The sequence below is a fragment of the Lichenostomus cassidix genome, chromosome 15, assembly GCF_008360975.1.
Source record: "Lichenostomus cassidix isolate B80296 chromosome 15, HeHo_3.0, whole genome shotgun sequence".
Classification (NCBI taxonomy): Eukaryota; Metazoa; Chordata; class Aves; order Passeriformes; family Meliphagidae; genus Lichenostomus; species Lichenostomus cassidix.
Window position 1 is genome coordinate 994,621 of NC_139496.1, and position 23,039 is coordinate 1,017,659.

Here is a 23,039-nt window from a genome sequence, read left to right on the forward strand (position 1 = left end):
CACTGTCCTGCTCCCAGCCCAGCACACCAGGTGTGGCTCCAGGAATCTGAGAGCTGAGAGCCTTTTCCAGCTCACCTCTCCAATTGAATCAGTGTCAAGGGATTTCCAGAGCTGAGGGCGAGCAGCACACAGCAGAAGGGATGGGGAGTTCTGTCCCAGCAGGGCTCAGGAGCAGCCCTGGCTCAGGATGCTCACAGGGCTGCTGCTCTGAGGTGTTCCCAGGGCTGCAGCTCATTGCTCAGCAGGTTTTCTGCCAAAGGCAGGGCAGATCAGCACAGCCTCTCCTGCTCATTCCCACACTCAGCACACCTAAACAAACCACCAGGCTTCCCCTTCCCTCCAAGTGAAACTCAACAATAAAAAACAAAGTAGAACTCACTTTTTTTCCCTGAGGTCCAGTCTGTGCCAGCAGCCTCAGAAGCAGAACTTCACTCCTCTCACCTTCCCTGCTCTCTCCTCTCCTCTCCTCTCCCAGCTGCATCCTATCAGAGTTTCCAGCCCTCCTGCCCTCCCCAGCTGAGGGTGATTTCACTAATGACCCCTCAGCACAGCTCAGCTCTGCCCCAGCCCTGCACGAGGGAAATGTTCATCCAGCTCTGGCTCCTTTGAGCAAACAGGGCCACTTCAGCCTGCTGCTGGCGTTTTTATCCTTTACAACTGCAAGTCACTGAGCTTCTCAGATGAAAGGCTCTCCTCTAAGTGCAAATTATTATTAATGAATTTCTGTCTTGGCTCCCTGACAGCAGCATGTACCTTGCAGGGTGTTATCTCTGCAGCCACGCAGGGCTGGCCCTGGCAGATCCTCTGCTGGCAGGTGAGGAGTGGTGCCAGGAGGGAAGCTCCAGCAGCTCCCTGTGCCCCATCCCAGTGCCTCTGGAACTGCAGCACAGCAGAGCCTCAGAAATGGAAATCCTGCCATTTGACCCAATGCGAATGTCTCCAATAAATGATATTTCACAGCCCAGTGGTTTGCTCCCCGCTGAGATGATCGTTTGTGGTGGCTCTCTCAGAACGGGACTGTGACAATTTTGGGTCAGTGCAAGACAAATTGAAAAATTTCCGTATTGGCCTCTGAAGTACCATGTTCTGTAGCTTCAGAAAAAGAAATTAAATGCGAAGGCAGGGCTGAGTTTTTCTCTCTTTTTCAAATCTCCCTCTGTTGTCTTTTCAAATCCAGCCTGTCCTCCTCTGCAAAGACCACAGGATTTTGACTCTCCAGAAAGTGGCTGAAATGATGTTCAGGGTGGTGGATGCAGCCCTTCAGCCCAGGAATGACAGGAGCCTCTCCCCGAGGAAAGGGAGGTTAGTTTGTCAAGCCGTGTAAAGCATTTTAATTACAATTCGTATAACATGTATAAATAAATATTACATTCTTTCAGTCTACAATGCATACTAGGCATATCTTGTTAAAACGTCCATCTATGTTACTGGGTGGCAGGATTGATTTTGTCCAAGTAAAAAAAAAAAAAACCAAACTACGGAGTTTAGTAATTAAAAAAGCCCAAAACAAGGAAATACATGGCAAAGACAGGACAATGCAAGTGCTTCTGGCTAACAGTCAGGACATGACACTGCTTTCCAAAGGCTGGATTTACCCCTCCTTGGAGTCAGGAGAGGTTTGGAGGACAGTGGTTTCCTCACTGTGTGGATTTTGATCTGTGTCCTCCATCGATGTCAGCTGGCACTGAGCCAACACAGTTCTGCCAGCTCACACCACCAATTAAATCTCTATTTTGGATTTGCTTCTGATTCATTACTGGGTTGGTATTTGTTTATGCAAAACATCAGCTTTGCAATCTGGACTAAAATTTTGAGTCTTAGCTGGTCCAATGGCAAAAAAACAAAAACAAAATTAAAAAAACCCAAACTATAAAACAGCTCCAGATATTTTTTGATTTTGCTTCAGCAGTATTTCCCTCCCTCCCAACAGTCTGTCCAGAGGCCAGCTCTCCCAGTACAAGGAAATAAAAGTTTGGGGGCAATCAGGATCTTTCTGTCCACTCCTCTTCTTGCTTTCAGAGCTTGATGAGAGCTGGTGACATTAGAACCAACAGAAAATTACAGCACAAAATTGTGAATTCATGAACTTGGCAAAAAAAAAAAAAAAAAAAAAAGAGAATTCCAACCCCCAGGCTGTACATATTTGGCCTGTGATGGTCTCAGTTCCAGGTACACTCAAATGCACCAGTGGGGCAACTCCCATCGCTTGGTACTTGGAAAAGCTAACAAAAAACAGCACCTTCTTCCCTTGGTGAAACACAGGAACTTTGGTTGTGGAAATTTAAAACGAGCAACTAAACAAACAATCCAAACCTGAAAGGAAAATGAAAATGCATCCAAATGGAGCGTATTTCTGGTATTTCCAGCTAGGGTGAAATGGAGGCTCAGGTTTTCAGAAGAGACACCACGTGGAAATTATTAGTCAATACTTATCCCCTGAATTCTTTAAATGACAGGAGACTGTTTACAGCTAACTTAGAAACAGAATGTTCTTGGCCCACGGTGAACTTACTGAATTTTAAATTTTCCTGCTTTCAAGATATTTAAAAGAAAAATACAGGAGGGAAAATTATTCTGTTTCAATTTACAAGACAAATGGAAAAGTAAAAATGAAAATACCAGGTAATTTCTTCCTCCTTCACATGTAATACCAAAGACACATCTTCACTTCAAGTGAAGGAATAAAAAGAAATGGCTTGAATACCAATATAAAAAGTCTCCTCGTGGGTCATATGTCCATAACTGTCACGTTTTATTGGAACCAGAACAAGTTATTGTTTGCCTCTTGCTTGTTCTTTTCATGCTCTTATAGTCTCTCATTTCTTTTTACAGATATTTTTGGTACCGTGAAATATTACTACCATTATTACTTGTACGACCCATAAAATGAATTTTCACAACCTCATCTTGCCCAGTTCATCATATTGGTCATACCATTTCCTTGTTCCTTTCTGCTATTTATATTCCACTTCCTAAATCCACGAGTAGCAGAACAACCACTGGGAAAAAAACCCCCAAAAACCCAAAAACCAAAACAAAGCGAAAAACGAAAACAAACCACGGACAGTTTGGCAAATTTCTTTCCCTGATTATAAAAACTGCCTCATCACTTCTCCTGGCGATCCCTTCCCCTCCCCCTCGCCCGCCCCAATATATACTGTAGAACTGAAGGCATCAAGGTGTGGTTAAACCCAAAAAAAAACCAGCAGGGAGCTACACTTTGTCTTTGAACTTCTCCATGTAGTTTCGTATCTCTTTGGAGTCCCCCAGGTCCATGTCCTGGCACACCCACTTAATGTCATCGTCATTGCTACTGAGGATGGAGTTGACGGTGGGGCAGCCGTCGTCGGGCGGGATGGTGGTGAACGTGGTGAACTTCACCCTCTTCCTCTTGGAGGTGGGCGAGTGCAAAGGCTCTGCCTTCTGCTCCCTGCCCGCCTTGCCCCCCGAGTCCCCAGCCCTGTGGCCCTGGCTCGGAATGTTCTTCTGGGCGCTGCCGTTGAGCAGCTGGTTGCTCTCCTCGCCGCCCCGGTCGATGATGGTGGTGTGCTCGTCCTGCTGGGGCGACGCCTCCGCCGCGTTCTCCAGCAGCTCCGCCTCGTTGCCCAGCCACACCCAGTCGTGGGAGTGCGTCATGGTGCTCTGTCCTTCCACCAGCACCTGCTTGTGGCGGTACTTGAGTGCAAATGTTGCACAGTTGATGAGGAAGACCAGGATGGCCAGGCAGAAGACGCCCAGCAGGGCGTACATGCCGATCTCCAGGTCGCTGAGGCCCCTGGCTGTCTGCACCAGGTCGTTGTCCTCCATGCCAGCGCCGCCCTTGGGCAGATCCACCTGGGCCGGGAAGTTGGTGAAGTCTATGGGGATGTTCTGCAGCTGGCTGTCGTCCGACAGCTTGCCGCCGTCCAGCCGGCTGTTCTTGATGAGTTTGTTCTTGAGGATGGATTTGGCCGTGGTGCTGACCTTCCGGAGGGTCCCTTCGTCCCTGTCAGCCGAGGAGCTGCCATAGTAGCGCCCGTCCTGCCCTGCTCCGTAGCGCTCCTGCTCCGCGGCCTTGTGGCGCCGGTCGCTCGCGTGGTTCTCGATCTCCTCCGCCTCGTAATCGCCGCCCGCCTCCGCGTCCGCGTCGTTCTGCCCAAACTTCACCCTGATGCTGCCGTTCCCCACGGCCAGCACGCTTTTCCTCTTGGACTTCTGGCAGGCTTCGGAGATCATCATGTCCACCTTGACCAGCGCTCCCTGGCCCTCGCCCTCGGCCGCCACGACGGGCCATTTGAGGGCCGGGCTCTGGCGGATGGACACCACGGCTTCGTCCAGCGACACGGCCGACAGGGAGAAGTCCTTGGGGTCGTAGATGTCCAGCGGGGTCACAGAGCTGTCACTGAACTGGATCCAGGTGCTAACCACAGCTTCCTGAAAGGACAGGGAGATGATTAAAGACAGGGCCTGGAATAAATCAACTCAACCCACTGCAGCTCATCAATCTCCCAGCTCTGACCGGCAGCTGGAGGAAATGGCAGACAGCAGTGTTTAAAGCACACCAAGCTCCAACTGACAGGGCAGAAAACTGCCCACATTTGTCACTGAAAGCTCCACTGCAATCCACTGCTATCCTCCCTGCAAATGTTTTGCAAAAGGACACGTGAAATAATTGATATGAGATGTCCTTATTACCAAAGTGCCCATTAGCAGCTACAATTTTACAAGCTTTGTGAGGAAAGTCATTCCTGTCGTACAAAAGCTGGAAGAGGCAAATCAGAAAAATTACTAGAGGCGCTTGACAGAACACTTATTTTCCTCGTGTTCCACATGCCCAGGTGTCATGGGGAGCTGTCAAATTAAAGCATAAATATCTTAGCAGGAGTAAGGAGCTACCACAGTGTCTTGGAAATGGCTGGAGCAGAAGGTTCATCTGAAAGAAAAAGACTCACAGAACAATTGCCATTTTGCTGGAGAAAGGGTTGTTTCAAGCAAAACACATTTTATCCTTGAGATAATTAAAAAGTCCACCAAATTTTTGTGTCAAGAAGATGAGGATGGGGATTCTGGCGTGATTTCGACAATAAAAATACAAATGGCCTGGATTTAATTGGTCTGTCTTTGTGCTCTGCAGGTAGCACTGTGAGAAGTCATCACTAGAAGCAAACACAAAGCCAGAGGTCAGCTCTTTGCCATTTGAAATCCCATCCAGATGATGCAGATAGTTGCTTCTCCACATCTCAGTAGCTTTCTTTGCAGGAAATCTCTTTAATTTTTCATTTGTTCTATGTCTTGCCCGTCTAGCCAGCAGACGGCCAGGCAGATTGCCAGAGTGCAACTTCCCACAGAAGAGAAGTTCTTTTCTTCCCACACTTAAACCACAAATGGCTCTAATAACTTCACACTTGGGTACATCAGAACAACTGGGCTAGAAAAATCAGCACTGGCGAAAAACATTGCCACCCTGCTAATGTCCAGTCATAATACAAATTTACAACTTAATATGGTTTTCAATTGGCTGCAATTTGTTATGCTGTGGTTATAAACAAAGGGAATTGCTACCCTTCTAGTTGAATTTAAAGCTTTTCAATGGAAGCAGCAAGGGGCATTTAGCTGAGCAGAAGGTTGGGCCATACTGAATATTTGATTTCCAAAGCACTATCAGCAAGGACTTGAGGGACTGAAAGAAGAAAAATAAGTTGTGGCGCAACAGGGAAGAAGGCAAAGTTCTTGGTGATTCAAATATACTTCAAACAGCTGAAACGGAGCCAGGCTAACTCAGAAGCTGGGAAGGGTGAGCTGCATAAGGAAATTAAACCATCTGATCTTTCATTAGAGAAACAACCCTGAAATGGCTGAACAGACAGGAGCACAAAGCTGCAGGGCACAGCTCGAATTTCTATCTCAGAAATCCATACAGAGCAAACCCGGTCACGGGAAAGCAAAGGGATTTTTTTAATGGATATGTGCAGAGAGAAAAAGATTCATCTCCTCAGGCAGTTCAACACTCTGCTGCCTTCCTTCTCCCTAAAACAAGAGGGCAGCCTTGTGTGCCACTGGGGAATATACACTGATTTTCCATCAACCTGTGCAAGGGAAAACACCCAGCAGCAGCATTTCCAGCTGCCATCACTGCCTGCCAGAGGTGCTCCCTTTTCAGAGCAGGGGGAGAAAATGAGTGCAGGAGTTTGTGCAGGTAGGGCTGGAAATGATGAGACTGTGCCTCCTTCCCAGCTGGGGACATCCATGGTTCCACATCTCTGCAAAAGGATTTACATCACTTTGTGCATTTGGACAAAGTTGCCAGCAACTTCAAAGCAACTTTTATTCTTTACGCCATTTCTCTGCTATTCTGCATTCCTGGTTTTATGAAGCAGAGACAGAGAAAAATGAGATGGCAGTCAGCTGAAATTTGCAGGCACACGTGTGATTTACTGTGGATAACAGAGGTGTGCAATGGCTTAGCCATTATTTTCTACCAGCACTGACGTTTTTTATTTCCAAGAGAACGTTTCTTCATGGGAGGAACCAATTTTTTTCACAACACGACATTGTCATGCTCATACTACAGACAACATTAATTAAAAGGGAAAGAAAACAAATGAGAGAAAGAGAGAGAGAATTTAAAATCCTGCCAAAATATATTGTATCAGCCCAAATATCCTATTTGGCAAGAGATCATCTCCTCTCAGTCACATCATTAAAGGAAAGCCAAAGGCAAGGGAAGGAAGTGAATTTCCCAAATGATTATAAATTCTGAAAAGCTAAAAAGGAAAAAAGAGAGAAAAAGGAAATGATTTAGCACCATGTCCTTCAAGGAGCTGTTCCTGCAAATCCTGTGTACCACATCAATAAATCCCCTCCACATCTCTGACAAGGTCCTCCAGTTACTCTCAGCAGATGAAGATGGATTGGAGGTTTCTCACCTGCAGAGTTTCTGCCCCTCAGCTCATGCCCTCAACACCGAGGTGACAAATGCTGGTGCTCTTTAATTATCAAGCACAGAGCTGGAGGGATTCTCTGGCTTTGCAGTCTCTCTCTGCCCCACTTTTCCTCTCCTCCCACCCACACAGTGCTCAGCTGCTCTCCGAGAGCCAATGACCCACAGTGACACCTCAGTGCCACCTCAGTGCCACCTCAGTGCCAGCCTTTCCCACAGAACAGGGTGATCTGCAGTGCTGATTGGGATGTGAAGTGAGTCAGATAATGTTCACCAGATCCTGTTAATGACAGCAAAATCCACTCCAGAGGAGATGAAGGAACTGCAGCCTACAACCACTGCTGGTTACCATCAGGCTTTCCCAAGACATCTTTAGTCTACATTTCCCCTTGTGCCTTTGCTGCTCTCTTCCCCCATTCCAGGTGTACTTCAGCTCTTGATCTGTGGCAGTTCCACCACCTTTTCTGGCCTTGAATGACACTGTGCCTTATCAGCCCAAAGACACCATTTGATAAACCTTCTCAGATAAACCGGTTCCATTTCAGAGAATTCTGCTGCTTAGAAACACAGATCAGGATATTTGATTTTATTCCACGCTCAGAATAAAGAGGCCTTTTAATGGTTTTCATTCACTGCAGCACAAATAGCAGTATTTGTGAGCAAGCCCTCAGTTTCTGGGGTCAGCTGCAAGAGTCCTGGAGTGGGGCAGGACATCAGAGGGAAGAAACAGCTGGCTCTGCAGAAAACAAATACATCCCTGCCTCAAAGAAAGGCAAAGGAACACTGCTCTCAGCAGCTTCTATTGGACCAGTTCTGATTGTTCTGTCTGGGGCCTTGAATGCTGGAATGGATTTCCCCAGCAATTTTATCACATGAAATATCAAAGCACTACATGTGCATTTATTTTTAAGCCTGTGGCTTGTGTAGTAAAAATTGGGCTTGATGGTTATGATGTGGAAATGAAAGGCAGCCAAGACTCAGATCTTAATTCAAACCATGCATTCCCCCACTGTGTATTTCTTTCTCTCCTTTTTGTCCAATCTGCTAATGTGACATTCCTTTCCAGTGGGAATTTGCTTGTATTTGCAAGGGAAGAATTCAGATTCTTATCTAACAATGCATCCTTTCTCCCTTTCCCATGCTGCTTAATTCCTTTGTCATGCCTGTGAGCCACTGCATTGCTCTGTCAGTTTAAAGGAGATATAAATACAATTAAAGTGTATCTCACACTGCCAGGATGGGGGAATGAATCCACACCATCAAAATACTCCTACTATGTGTTCCTTAACTGTGAGATGACTGTCAGTGAATTCTCAGAGCTGGTTTGTGTGAAGTTGGGCTAAAATCCCATCCAAAGGCAGGGATTTGGGAACGAACCCAGAAACCCCAAACCAAGGGCTGCATCCTCACTGATGGCAACAGGCTCTGCACACAGGAAACCAGAATTTGGCTTTTGGAAAGCACCAACTTTGCTCTTTTTCCCTAAGAAAATGCCTGCAGTTTCCCAGTAGCACCGAGAGATGCATTAATACCCAGAGCTGTTTATTAAAGGTTTATTTTTCTTTCTCCACTGAGCCATTTCGGTTCATTAGACCTCATGCAATACCCTACAGTGACAAAAAACCTGCATTTGACTGTGATTTTCCCTGCAGAGGCAGCTGAGATTGGAGAGCCCTTGAAGCTCACTTAGATCAGAAAACACTTAAACCCTGTAGGTTTTCTTTTATTTACATTTTGGAGAAGCCTTTAAGATGACAGTGTTGATTTAACAGCAGTCAGCAAGCCAAATGGAGCAGCTTTCCTACCTGAGCAGATGGCCACTAAAAATAGATTACTCACAGCCACAGGTTCCAAGTTTTCAGAAGATACTTCATCTCTGATATTTAGAAGTTGGCCAACCTGTGTCTATTTTTAGGCACCTAAATCATTGATCCATTTTCAGTGCCGATGAGCTCCCTATTGATTAAAAAATAATATATGGGCTCAGCATCCCTCAAGGTCACCTTGTCACAGCAGGTAATTAATTGCTCAGCTATAGATAAAGGTATCTAACTTAAGGTAAAAATATATTAGCTTATCTTCTTCAGAGTGCTTTGTATTTATGGAGAAAGGTTTTTTTTGTTTTCAGAACTTGTGTTTTGGCTGCTTTGTGCCAAATATGCAGACATGGTGTGGTCATTATAACCAAGGAACTAATCAGTCATCACAGGCATTGACAGAAAGCCACAAAAAAAATCCTGAATCCATCCCCATGATATTGAAAGATCTGTCCCAACACAATCTGTATAGAGCTTTGTGCCTTGCCCTGCACTCCACAGAATGAGTGGGGTTTTTATTAACTTGCTTGAGAGGAAAAACCACACTTAAATAATGAAGCCCTCACAAGGTTCAAGCATATGCTTAGTCCTGGGCTGTTTCCTTGGAAAAAACCCTCTTTTCCAAAGGGCTTGATTTTCAGAAAACACTCAGCTCTTCCCTCCAAAATTCCAGCTCAGTCAGGATCTCAGCTGATGCACTCCAAATCATGAGTCACTTGCAAAATTTAGCCACAAACATTCCTACATTTGCATTCATTTTCCTAAGGAAAAGTGCCTTGAATGTTCTATCCTTCATTCAAACTGCAAATGAAAGGAGATGTCTGTGACTCTACACGTCACTCCTACACTATTTCCTCCCACTTATTTCCCTGTGTGAAATCTATTCCTGCTAGAACCTGATGCTGATAAGTATCTTTGCACACTCAGGACAGATCATCCACAAATCTGAGGAGCTGACAATGGGACTGGACAGCCTTTCCAGGTTCACAAGCTCTTTTACCTGCAATCCAAGCCAGGATTCTCCCAAAGCTGCTGCAGGACTAGCAGTGCTCCGTCCTACAGGACAGGATGGGTTAGGAATGCTGCAGTTTGTGTTCTCTCACTCTTTGTCTCAGGCCACAATGCCAGATGTGGCTCCTAAGCCCTGAAGAAGGCTATAAATGGGTTAATTACAGAAGATTCTGATGTTTACAGGATGCAGCAAATGGAGCAGATGGGCACAGTGTCCTTCTAGTTTGGACATTTTCCTGTCACTAAGTTATAAAACAAACCAAATTATTTTTATGTTCCAGAAAATTAGGTAGCAATAATCATGAAAATGGGCCATAAAACTTGACTTGAGACCTCTCCTTATCTATATGAGATGAAAAACAGTTTCTGCAAGAGGAGTAGCTGTGGACAGACTGAATTGCATGATCCTCAGTCCCAACCCTCAAATCAATTGACTGAGCAAGTGTGTTCCAGTGCTGACCCTTGGGTTTGATGTGGGCCAGAGGGACTGTTTGACCTCAGCTGGTGTTCTCTAGTCTTCTTTTCCACAGAGGTTGTGAGCTGAGACACTCTTTGAAAGATCCCCTTCAGAGAGATGGGAATTTGCTGGCTTAAATTAAGATCAGCACAGGAACTGGATGATGAAACCCCCAAAATCCATATAAAAACCAGAAGGAGGGATGAGCCTGGCAGCGTGCCATGACTCCAGGAGAGAAAAGAAATGTATCTGGCCATCTTCTGCCTCTGCTTTACAGCCCTTCAAAATATTAAATTGTGACACACAGAGCTCTGTGCTCCCCTGCATGAAAACCAAGGATGTGCTCAGATAGCAAAACAGGATTATTGTCCTATGACTGCCTGTGCAGCGAAAATCACACAGGTTCATTAGCTGAAGAAAGGGTATTAAAATTAGCATGAAATTTAGTGTAGTTAGAATTCTGAAGTCAACATTTAAAGGGACAAATTGAGAAGAGTACCTGTAACAAAAAGTAATTAACATGGACATGGATAACACCTAACCTAAAGTCTAAATTCTAAACTTGTTATGAATTACCATCTGTCCCTGACACTGACACAATCCTGCCCCATCCCAGAAGGTCCAAGCAGTAAATTCAGTGTACATTACCTGCTTGGGAGTGTGCAGCAGCTCTTGGGCCACAGCTGTGGCCACGATGGCCTTGCTGGTGGCTGCACTTGGCTGCAGGAAGAGCGAGAGCCCAGACACCAGCTGCACCCCGAGGTCTGTTATGGTCACTTTGTCATCCAGCACTGTCACTGTCTTCTCTGCCAGGATGGAGTCAGACAGAGGAGACAAAACCTTTGGAGAATCACAAAAGAATCAGCTTAGGAAAAGGCTGATCAATTAATATAACCTTTCTTAAGGTCGTCATCCCTTCCTGTCTGCAAAGCTTTACTCACAGAAATGAAGAGCACACTGAACAGGGAGTCTGATTTCATTAGAAGGGTCAGAAAAACATGAGTGGAGAGGTTATGGCTGAGAACAGTCAGGACTGGGAGCTGTCCTGTCTCTGCTGTGTTATTTGCATCATTTCACCAGGCGAGTGGATTTAAAGTTGTTTCTCCTGTTATTCTGTGCTCCCATATGGATGAGCTCATTAAACCTCCCAACTACTTCAAAGGCAGGTTAGCAGCCTAGGATTTGTCCTTTACTTCTGGGCCTGGAAATAATAATTTCTCTGCTTTCTTCTGTTTCTGATGGAACTACAATATCCTTCCCTTTACTGAGCTAAGGGCTGTGCTGCTCTCTTTAGGGAACTATGGATAGCCAGTTCATGCACAGGCTGTCTTCTCCACCTTCCTCACATCCACAGCCTAGATTAGCTCTATTCACCCTTCATACCTTGGTTTTAGTAAGGATTCACAGATCTAATCCCACCAGAGATTAGATTAATTGCACTCTGTGGGAATGGCAGCCCCAGAAGCACCCCAGAACCCCTGCCAGAGCAGTACCTGCATGGTTGTCATCCCCACTTCCCGTCCCACCAGGATCCTGCCCTCCTGCAGCCTGGCGATGTGAGGATCCTCCAGCTTCATGAAATCCATCACCAGGTCGGTGATGTCGAAGTGCCAGTCTGAGCCCAGCAGGTAGCTCAGCTGTCCCCAAGGGCTGGAGTCCTCGGCCACAAACTGGGTGAGCACCCTGACCATGGCATGCTGGTACTGCAGGGTGCAGCCTCTGCCCCTGCGCTCGTCCTCGTCCTCGTCATCGCTGTCCCTCGTGGGCCTGTGGCAGGAGAAAGCGAGGCAGAAAGAAATGTTTGTGAGAACAGCAGTGAAAATGGACATCAGATGGTGAGTAAACAGAGCTCTCCCTTGTGGTGTGTTGGCCCAGCGATGATTCTTGGCTGTCCCACACGATGGAGCATCACACAGCTGTGCCACCTCTCCATCTGTGCTGCCATGGCCAAACACAGCTCTGGCAGTGACCTTACCAGAGCTCCACTCTGTACTCTGCTGCCCAAGACAGCCACATGCACAGAAGCAAAACTCCCACAACTTTTAAAAGCTTTATTACATCTGCAGATGCCCAGTGGGAAGCTGGGGATTCCAGCACCGCTGCTCCTCAGGGAAGGATGCTGCATTTTGGCTGCATTGATTTTACAAATCACCCAAGATATTTAACAACTCAAGCCCACCTTTTGTTGGAAACAACTGGCACTCTCCAGCCTTTGATCTGGCTCAGCTCAGTGTCTGAGATGTCGATCTGCAGGGGCAGGCGAGGCACCCACACTGTCATCTGCAGGGGAGCACTGAGGTACTGGTAGGTGAAGTTCACCAGAGCATTCACCTTGCCCTTCATCTCCTTGCCATTGACGAAAACATAGTCACATCTGTCAGAAACCTGAGCGGAGGAAGAGACAGGAAGGACAAAAGGTAATCAGTGTGACAAAACAAGCTCCGAGCAAAACCCTGGCAGCTCAACCCCAAAGCAAACAGCACAGGCTCCCTGCTCTTTATGCATGTTAATGATGGCCTTTTGCAATGGCAGCACTGAACACAAAACCCTTCCCTGGCTCAGGAGGCACAATTATGCTGGAGATGCCTACAGAGTGGATGCTATTCATGAAGCCTGCGGTTGATTTTCTGCCTGTGATGCAGCGAGCTGCAAACCCATGGCAGGGCTGGGGAATTTTTAATGAGCAAAGCTCCTTCCCAGCTTGGTCAAGAGGAACCCAGCGAACCCAAACTGCTCTCCACAGGGGCAAACAGCAAACCAAAGCTTTAGCCTGGTGATGACCTTCCTCAGGGGGTGGTGCTGCTTTCAAGACTGGCCCTGCAGTAGATTTCACCCACTGAAGAGTAACAGAAGTCTACTCATTTCCTCTGCAATAAACATTATCTGTTTATAAATGTTTACATTTTGATTAAAGCTGTAAAGTATTCCTAAACACTACAGCAGATTTATCATTAATATGTAAATGCTGTCCTGAAATATAAGCAAGCATTATCATAGTCGTGTAAGAGTTATATCAGTAATCACTTCTTTAATCAGTGTTGTAATTTACAGACCATTGAGTTTTCTCATTTATTATGTTACTGAGTACCAGTGATAAAATCACTCCTGGATATATAAATCATTAAGAGAGATGCAGACAGTATGAAGTGACTCCGTGTGATAAAGTCATTGTCATCTCTATTCCTAAAGGTGTCATAAATGTCTGGGGAAATCCTGTGGCACATTAATCATGCATTAAGTGGTGAGCAGTGGGAGCTGTTCCATTACTAAATGAGCTGGTATGTCTGCAGGAATTAACAGCAAAGCCAGCACATCCCCAGCTCCTGCTCCTGCTCCCCTCCTGTCACAATTCCATTCCATCACCCCTAACGAGCAGCAGTAATGGTGGAAACACATCTCCCCACCTGAACATAGATTTGTATTATCATCTGCTCCCTGTTATCCGTTCCCAATCCCATTGCACTCAAATGAAGATTATCAGCTGGAAATGCTGATGTCCCCAGACTAATCAAACAGAAGATGTCCTCTGTGACCACAGATGCAGGAGCTGAAGTGCTCCCAGCTGGACACACACAGCCCCTTTGTTTCCTCTGCTGGCTGTAAGCACTGCTCATATTCTGCTAAAATATTTGACGATGAGATTGCAGAAAGAAACTTCAGAGAACAGAATACAAACATTTCTCTGCCTCATTCCCTGAGAGGGTTATTCTCTAACAGCTCTGTTGACTGAAGCACTACCATATGCTCTAAACCTGACCCATCCATCTCCTCAGGCTTCTCCCTCACACCATCTGAGGCCAGTTTAAAGGCCTGAAGGTGGCAGGAATGTCTTCATTTTAGCACTATGAATTGCATGGCCTCGTTTTACATCTATTAACTTGAATGGCAACGCAGAAAGAGGTTTAGTTCTCACCAGGCTGTTGCAGAATGACTATTTGATCTAATCTAAAAGTGCCATGCAGCAGAGGTCAGGAGGAACCCAATAATACAGAATAAATATCCTATATAACACCAGGCAGGAATTCACAACCCTCTCCTAGATGGGCTGCTCATTCTTTCTGTGGTGTCTCTGCATCAGCTTCACCCTGGCAGAGGAAACATCATGAAAATTTCTCATGAAAATAACTCCAAGGGCAGACAAGCAAGGCTGCATGGCAGGAGCTCCATCATTCCTGAGCTCCATCATTCCTGAGCTCCATCACTCCTGAGCTGCATCAGTGCAGAGCAGTGAGCATTCCAGCAGCCTCTGGGATGTACCAGCAGCTCCATGTGAGCTGCTCATGTGCATCCTGTGTCTGAAACATCCAGAAAAGCACCTTCACATAAAGCTCTTGGTTCTTCAGCCTTACCTTCCTTTGAGCAGAAGCTTTTGGGAGGTTTGTCAGCAAAATCAAACTGAACTCTGCTTGGAGCAGCAGCCATTGCTGGCCTGCAGTTGATTCCATCCCACTCATTTCTGAGGAGTTGAACCCAAAGACAAAATGAACTCTGCAGTTTAGTCATGCAAGGTGCTTATTGCTGCCCATTGCAAAGATTCTGACAACCCACTCAGCTTCAGAGTGGGCAGTTCTAGTCCATATGTATGATTTTGTATTGTCTAAAGCTCAGTGCTGTCAGTAACTGAACAAACCTAACTATTGGGCAAAGAAAAAGAATAACAATAATAGCAAACTGCAATTCCAAAATGCTTCTGGGCTGAGATCCAATCTCCCTCTGTATTTGTAAAGCTGCTACAAGGCTCCGTGGGCATGCCACAAACAAATGGCTCAACAAGTCCATACAGCATCCTAAGGAGGTGGCTGAGCAGCCTCACAAAGCCTTCCCATTGCTCCAGGTTGGTGGTTATTGCTGGACATGCATCAGCAGCACTGGCAGCTCCTTAGGAGCTCATTGCGAAAAACATTCTTCTCTTCCCCAAGAACAAGCATTGCTAATGTCCTACATGTGCTTTTCCTGCTGCTCCTGTATTTGTGATGGAGAGGAGAGGAGAGGAGAGGAGAGGAGAGGAGAGGAGAGGAGAGGAGAGGAGAGGAGAGGAGAGGAGAGGAGAGGAGAGGAGAGGAGCTCACACTGGACTGTGTTCCTATATTACTCCATGTATTTTAACTCTTTTCAGGTATCCATTCTGGAAGCAACACTGATTAATTTGGACACAGAAAGGCAACACTTCCCAGCTGTTGCTACATAGAGAGTGAAGGGAGAAAATATCTCTGCATCTAATCACAAGGTGGGTGTGCTCTCTGTGGGTTGATGATCCTCATGAAATGTTCAGGTAAAGCCATCCCACACCACCGCTGTAAACAACACACCTCAGCCAAGCTCAGCCTCAGCAGAAGAAAAATGAGAGCAAGTGGGTTTGCTTTCCTTGCCCTTCCCTCACCCAGTGTCACTTAAAAAGTAAATAAACAAGATTTCTCAGCCTCAGAGAGCAAATGCAGATGTTCTGGCTCTGCTACAATTTACAACATCAGCAAGCCCCAGGTAAGGTCTGATTTGCTGAGATGCCCCTCACAAAAAATGGGTACAGCTTGTGTGGTGCTTCAGCTCGGATTAACTCAGGTGGAAATAACATCACAGACAAATTGGTTCTGGAGTTACTCAATTCAGGCTTGGCACAACTCCTCTGATCTGTTCTGTGGGGTAAAACAAGCTGGAGACACAGGGCTGGCAGGGACAACCCAGGGCAATGTCACATGGAAGCATGGAGGAAGGATAGAAGGCAGATTAAAAAAAATGGGGCACATTAGAACTCAAAACATTTTTTTTTTTAATTAAAAAGGTGTATTTGTTGAAGAAGTTTTGATAGATAAAAGTATTTTTCTGTCTCTTCTGGCCAACCTCAGCTGTGGTTCTGCCCACGCCAGTTCAAGGAAGTTTCCAACAGAATTTGGAGACTGAGCAGTGATGTGTCTCTCATCTCCTGTAGTATTTATGTTTTTACTATGAAAACATCTTCCCTCTGAAAGTGCTTTTTATCTTTGCCATCAGAAGAAGGGAGCAATGATGAAGGGAAAGCCTGCTTAGCCACCACCTTCAAGTGATTGGGTTTTTTCTTTTCTGCTTAGCAGATCAGCAAGAAGTTTTGCATTTTAAAGAGCTCTCTGATGCTATTTCAGCAGTTTCTTTCATTATTAAGCTGCATTCAGCTACTTTTCCCTTTTTTTTTCTATTTTCCTAACTTCTTGCTCCAGATTACAACTAAAATAAAGAAGCAGACAGCAAAAGACAGAGCTAAGCACAACTCCCCAGAGGCTTCTGCTTTGTCTTTTTTCTGGCATTATATTTCTGTGCCCCCTTGTAACAAAGGCCATTGCCTTTCCAGATGACTTGGACAGATTCTCTCGGCAACAAATCACATTTTATTGAGCTGACAGAGGGAACTGCTGCCTGGAAATCAGGAGAGAATCGCTACCTGTGGCACTGTGTGACCTGGGCAGTGACTGTCCCTCTCCAGCTGGCTCTGCTGGGTTCAATTCCACCACAAATACCCGAGGAATCTTCCTTCAATTACCGGTGGAATCAGTTTTAAAAAGACAAATTTCATGTCAAATATAAGCTAAGGTTGCCTTTCAAAATACAGAGAAGTCAAAGCACTGCTTGGTTCATACCTGTTGTACACAGAAGTGGAAAGAATGAACCACAAGACCTAAAAATAACTGAGTGGTTTCCTCTGTGAGTCCAAATTTGTTTATTCTCCCAGTGGTGTTCACCTCTGGAGATACCAACTGTTCACCTCTCAAGGACACCTCAGAAGGACAAAAAGAGAAGGTTTGGATGCAGCAACCCTGTCAGGTTTATGGAGACTGAAAAACTGGGAGGCATCAGAACATTTTCTAGGTTTCAGTCTGTGGTTTCAGGGCTGAGCAGCAATGAGGAGCTGTGCTAACAGGGGATGTCCTGCTTGCATTCATCAGCTTCAGAATCTTGCATTTTTGTAAGATTTTCGTGTAAACCCATTTGCCCATTTCTGTTCTACTAATGTAAATCTTGCTAAAATATTCAAAGGTTACATAAATGTTTAAATATTTATGAAAGCACTTCTATGAGCAGAGAGCTTTTTCCAGTGTCTCTTAAAGGAATCTCAATTGCAGTGACAAATTACAGGCTAATGAGCAAGGAAGAGTGCTGCTCAGCACTTTCCATCCATGAGACTCCTTGTGTGGAGCTCTGACACACCAGGAAGGCACTTGGAGCTCAAGGAGGTCAAATTTGGGAGTCATTCATTCCATTGTGGAACACAGAGCACCAGGATGACTTATTCACCACAGACCAACACAGAATATATAGGAAATATTACACAGTGATAATCATTCCACAAGCTTTTCAGACAATTCTTTAGAATTTTGTAATATTCATGTCCTTGCTATAGAATTTCTCCCATGATTTCTTTCTAACAACATCCTCTGTACAAAGGGAATTATCCTCCATTAAATTCTACAGGTTTTGAAAGAGAAACTCCGTGTAGCTCTCTAGCCTTGATTCCAATTAAACACTATGGTCTTACACACAAAGGAAATCCTCTGCTACATGAACATTAGGCTTCATAAGAAGGATTTCAATGCCTGCCTGCATAATCCTGAATAATCAGTAACCTAGTGGAAAATTGAAGCTGTCTCAAGGCCTATACTACTCCTTTTTTTTCAAATTAAACTGTTGAAGTCTGATAAAAGTTCAAGCTTCAGAGCTGAGGTCTTCCATGATATTTACAGCTTTGTGACACTGTCAGAGCAGCCTTTAAAATGGAAACCTCCCCTGCAGGAGCTGCTGATTGCTGGGGTGACCTGACTTGCCAGAGCCACCCCTGGCTGCCACCGATGGCAAAGCTCAGGGGTTTGGAAAGTGCAGCAGGAGCAAAGGTGAACACAGCCCTGCACACCCAGCACTGGGGAAAATGTCATCAATACATTGGTGGGAATGGCATCTCAATACATTGGTAAAAATGGCATCTCAATACATTGGTGAAACTGTTGTGTCAATATATTGGTGAAACTGGCATGTCAACAGAGTGGTGAAAATGGCATCTCAATGCATTGGTGGAAATGTTATCTCAATACAATTGGTGGAAATGTTATCTCAATACATTGGTAAAAATGGCATCTCAATAGAGTGGTGAAACTGTAATCTCAATACATTAGTGAAACCACCATCTTAATATATTGGTAAAATCATCATCTCAATACATTGGTAAAACTGTAATCTCAATATATTGGTAAAACCACCATCTCAATACATTGGTAAAACTATCATCTCAATAGAGTGGTTGTGGCTAGCACAGACCTTCTCATGGGAACTTTTTCCCTTTTCTTCCTGTGTTTTATAAACAAAGATAAAGTTCGGATGTTATTAAAAACAGTTTCTCGAGATGTGGACAGTTCAGACCTGGCCAGTCAGGCCTAGGGGGAGGTTTCAAACTGACCAATCTGGGTCACCTCTGCAAAATCTATATAAGTTGGAATTAAATAATAAAAGCTCTCCTTTTTTATGCCATGCTGAGAATCTGGGTCTTCTTTCTCTGCTAGTGGCTCAACAGCAACAAGTGGTGAAACTGTAATCTCAATGCATTGGTGAAAACTGGCATCTCAATACATTGAAGGTTTGATTTGTTCCCATTAAGTGCAAGAATAACCCTGAGAGCTCTTTTTCCCAAGGACCCACCAAAAGAACGAATCTGTTTCATGAAACAGCTGATGAACAATTCCCACTCTGGGCACAGGGAGCAGGGCAGTGTTAACTTTATTCATACTGATTCAGTTAATTCTGAATATTAACTTTATCCACTGATTTCAGCCTCACGCTGCCTCCTCAGCATGAACCCTCTGCAGCTCTCAGTGGTGCTTTGTGCTGGTAAACATCACAAACGTGGGCTCAGCCCTCTGGTCACACCTCAGGCAAGGTTCCCAGCAATCCCCACTGAAAACAGGGACAGAACCCCAAGCACTGAGCAGCACAACTCTGGAAAATCAGGGCCACAGTTGCCATTTGGGCTCTCCCTGCTGAGCAAGGTCTGCATGTTCAGTATCAGCAGCCAGGTTAGCAAAACTAAGCAGAAACCCCCCAAAGCCAGAGAGCTTTTCTTAGGGAAAAGGCTGTACATTAGCTAATCTCATTACCAAGATTTCAGCAGCAGCTTTGCAGAGCAGAGCAGTGCATTTAACTAACTGAACATCATTCACTGCGACAGAACTGAGAGACTAAAAGGGGCACAAAATGCCAGCTGAGGCTGGAGGGCATCTCTTTGCTCCCAAATGACCAGCTTTTGAAGCTGAGCTGGAGCTGTGCTGAGCCACGGGAGCTCTCTGCAGCTCACATTATCACAGAAACCAAAATCTGCCTTGTTTGTGCACTCTCCACTCAAGCAATTTCTGCAAATGGGGACAAACAGAGAGCTTGGCTGCTGCTCACTGGGGATATGGCAGCCCAGATATGCAGCACGGCCCCAAATATCCTGCTTGGCAAAGCAGATCCCAGGGAGAAATGACTTTGAGTTCCATCCACACACTTTGGGCACTAGTTGTGAATCTGAGAACATCACAGGGCTTGGTCATTTCCTAACTCACTGTGTGTCTGCAAGGGACAGATTGACAATGTGGAAATTACAACCAGGGCAGGAAAGGAGAGCAGAGGCAAAGCATCCTCTTGTGTAACTCAGAAAGGTCTGCAGCAAACTGCTCCTCTTCCCATCAGACCTGCAGGACTGATGTTGTTTTTCCTATTTACAGGACTGATGTTGTTTTTCCTATTTACAGGACTGATGTTGTTTTTCCTGTTTACTTTCCTGGTGTTGCTCTTGCAGCCTGGAAGGTGATTTTGAAGCACTTTCTGTGGAACCAGCAGCAGCAAAAATTCCATTCCACTGGAATTTCCAGCAGATGGAAAAGAGTCTATGCATGCAACTGCAATTACTACTAATGGATCCAGATATATGGATTCTATTGGTAAATTCCAGCTTAGCGAAATAAAATTTGGCTTTTGCTTCCTTTTTAGTGCCATCATAAATTTTGTGTCCACTTTTAAAAGGTTGGACCACCGTGTGAAGGTCTAGAGCACTCAAAGGCATTTAAAGTTCATGAAATCGGCTGTAAATTTGGAAGTAAGGACTGGGAACTATGAGACAATAAAAAATGTGAAAGGAGTGGTAGTCAGCACATTGAGACAGGACACAAAGTGTGCACTGAGCTGCCCTGGGACCACAATTGTCACTGGGGAAACTGTAGATAGATCTTCAGTTCAGATTTGCACAGGGTTCTGTTACTGAGAGCAATGGAACTGCATAAAATTAATATAAATAAGCTCTGATCTGATGGCCAATTGCTGGGCAGAAGGATTACCTTGAAGCTCTTTACACAAACCATGCAGAGGGACATTTATTTGATAACTAAATATTCCAGGCCAAGTGCTGACAGGCACTGAGCATCTCCACCTTCTGCCCTCACTCTGCTAGCTTTGCCTGAATCCAAAATTACCAGAAATTCCACACAATTAAAAGCAAACAAAAATATCTACCTGAACCTCTAGATGGTTATATGACTAAGTATTAAATAGCTCTCAATAGCTCTCATCAATAACTCCATTTTTTGTAATTAGTTTGTGGTTTAAAGTGATCTACAGGCTTTAATGAACTCCAAACTCATGCACACAGTCCTTGTGCAAAGGGCTTTGCCCAAAAGACGTAATTTATGATGACTGGATTTTATTTTTAAGCAGAAAGGTTACTCCCAACAAGGTCTCTACACCAGGATTTCCCAGAGGAAGATGATATTTCTGAAGAATTTTACATAAAAGCTTGCTAGGGAATTTCAAAATGAATTAAGGATGAAAGGCTTCTGAGCTCATTTGAAGCTTTCTGAGTGCTTTCTAAAATCTGAGCCAACTGAAGATGTCAATTTGCCTTGAACCCCTGACCACTTCCTCATGTAAAGAAAGAAATTTCCTGGAAATAAGAACATTCTAGACAGAAAAAAAAATTAAAAACCCTTTTTCCCAAGCATTTAATGGAGCAGTGTTTTCCAGCCAGCTGTACATTTTCCAGAGTTAGCACTCATGTCACCACAGCCACACCCCTCCAGAGATTCTGCATCTATCCCTAAAACCACAGCAGGCAAGTTCCTCTCATCAGCTGAGCAATTTCAAAACAGCTCTGAAGAGAAAGAAATTCCCCCTGAAAGATGTCCCTAGCTGATTCCAATCAATGCTGGGAGTTCACCTCCAGTTATTTGTTTCACTCCAACTTCAGAGTGACCCAGCCAGGGCAGGATTCTGGAATCCACTTCCAGATGTTGTGACAGTGCAAACAGCCTCTGCTTTAGGGGATCCTTTCAGTGGAGAGAAATGATTTCTGCAGAAAATAAGAGCAGAGCCCAGCAGGGCTCCAAGTGCTAAGCAAAGGACACAGTGCTGCAGGAAAACATTCTTCCCAAATCAGCTGCTGGAGAACTGCAACAGTCCAGGCTGAGCTGCAATTACTGTGAGAACACACTGGGTTTTGGGAGGCTTGGGAATTTCATTTCTTCTTCATCAACATGCTCCAAAGCTACAAAAGCCAGAAGCCATTTTTTCCAGAAGGATTTTTGTTTGAGAAATAATTGTGCTGTCGTTTTCTATGCATCATCTGGTGATGCATCACACATCACATATATATTTTTTTTTCCCCTAACCTGAAACTTTCTCTGAGTGGAAGAACTTAAAACTGGTCCTTTTCACTGCTGGCAATTCCACAGGGCTGGAATTATCTGGTGAAATTTTGTAAGATGTTTAAGCAAGATGGAATCACACTAGCCCTTTTCTGATTTTTAAAAAATTGTTATTTGTGAATGCTAGCTTGTGTTTTTTTCTTACTCAGCAAAGTGGTTTCCAATAAGGTTACAATCAGGATGATCTCTCTAAACGAAATTTCAGTTTTTTCTTTGATTTGTAGTTACATGACTACCTCAGGAAAAACATTAACAGGAATCCCTAGGGATTAAAATCTCTGTAAAGCACTGAGCTCCAGCAAAATGGAGATATTTGGGTTGGCTTTGAGGAATCCACTGAAAGCAGAAAGCTTTCTGTAAAAGTCTTCCACAGGGGTTTCCTTAGCTCAAAATATGACTATTTTCCCCACCTGCATGACCAACTGTTGGATTCTCCATGTTCACAGGAGTTGATTGCTTTCCATGATCCCACAAACTGATCTGACCAGAAAACATGATGTTGTGGCATCATGTATTTCATGTATTTCTACACTACAGACCCACGAGAGATAAGAGCACACTAAAAACCCCCAAAAATATCATCACAAAGCCCACTGTGTTGTATTCTGCAAAACCAGAATTGGAATAAAATGGAACAAAATGGAATGAAATGGAATAAAATGGAATAAAATCCCTGTTCAAAAGAATCTCCAGAGCAAGGCTAAACTCCCCTTTGCTCCAAACCCCACAAACCATGCAAGTCCTGCATGGCAAATGCCCTGGGGTTGCCCCAGAGCACTGCCTGCCCTGATTGCTGCCCAGCTGGGGTTTGGCAGCCCCAGCAGGATGGCTCTGCACTGCACTTGCTCATCCAACCCACCCCAGCCAGGCAGCTGTGGAGGTGAGAGGCACAGCTGGAAAGGTGATGGGAACATCTGGAGGAGCAGAGCTAACAGCAGAGCTGCTTTCAGGGTGAATGTCATCTGTGCACACAGGACTGGAGGTGGAATTACCAAGGCATTTGAAAATATGGATAAAAACTGAATTCAGTGTGGTGGCTGTGCTGCTGCTCCTCACTCTTCCTAAAAATCCCTCTCCATGCTTTTGGAACAGCAGCACAATTCATTGGCAGGAGCTGATTTAATGATTATTCCCAGGCTATTTCC

At 44.9% G+C, this 23,039-nt stretch overlaps 1 protein-coding gene across 3 annotated transcripts in view; it reads right to left on the bottom strand.

Annotated features, from left to right (window-relative positions):
- Window positions 1-1,303: 1,303 nt before the first annotated feature.
- The window catches only part of TMEM132C (transmembrane protein 132C), a 174,563-nt gene continuing 152,827 nt past the window's right edge, over window positions 1,304-23,039 (bottom strand). For all 3 annotated transcript variants that reach the window (XM_085075373.1, XM_085075374.1, XM_085075375.1), the window contains exons 6-9: window positions 12,384-12,589; window positions 11,698-11,971; window positions 10,853-11,044; window positions 1,304-4,413 (exon numbers count right to left, since the gene is read on the bottom strand). In XM_085075373.1, the coding sequence (XP_084931499.1) occupies window positions 3,214-4,413; window positions 10,853-11,044; window positions 11,698-11,971; window positions 12,384-12,589 (1,872 nt within the window). In that variant the 3' untranslated portion in view covers window positions 1,304-3,213. The remainder of the gene's footprint in view (window positions 4,414-10,852; window positions 11,045-11,697; window positions 11,972-12,383; window positions 12,590-23,039) is intronic.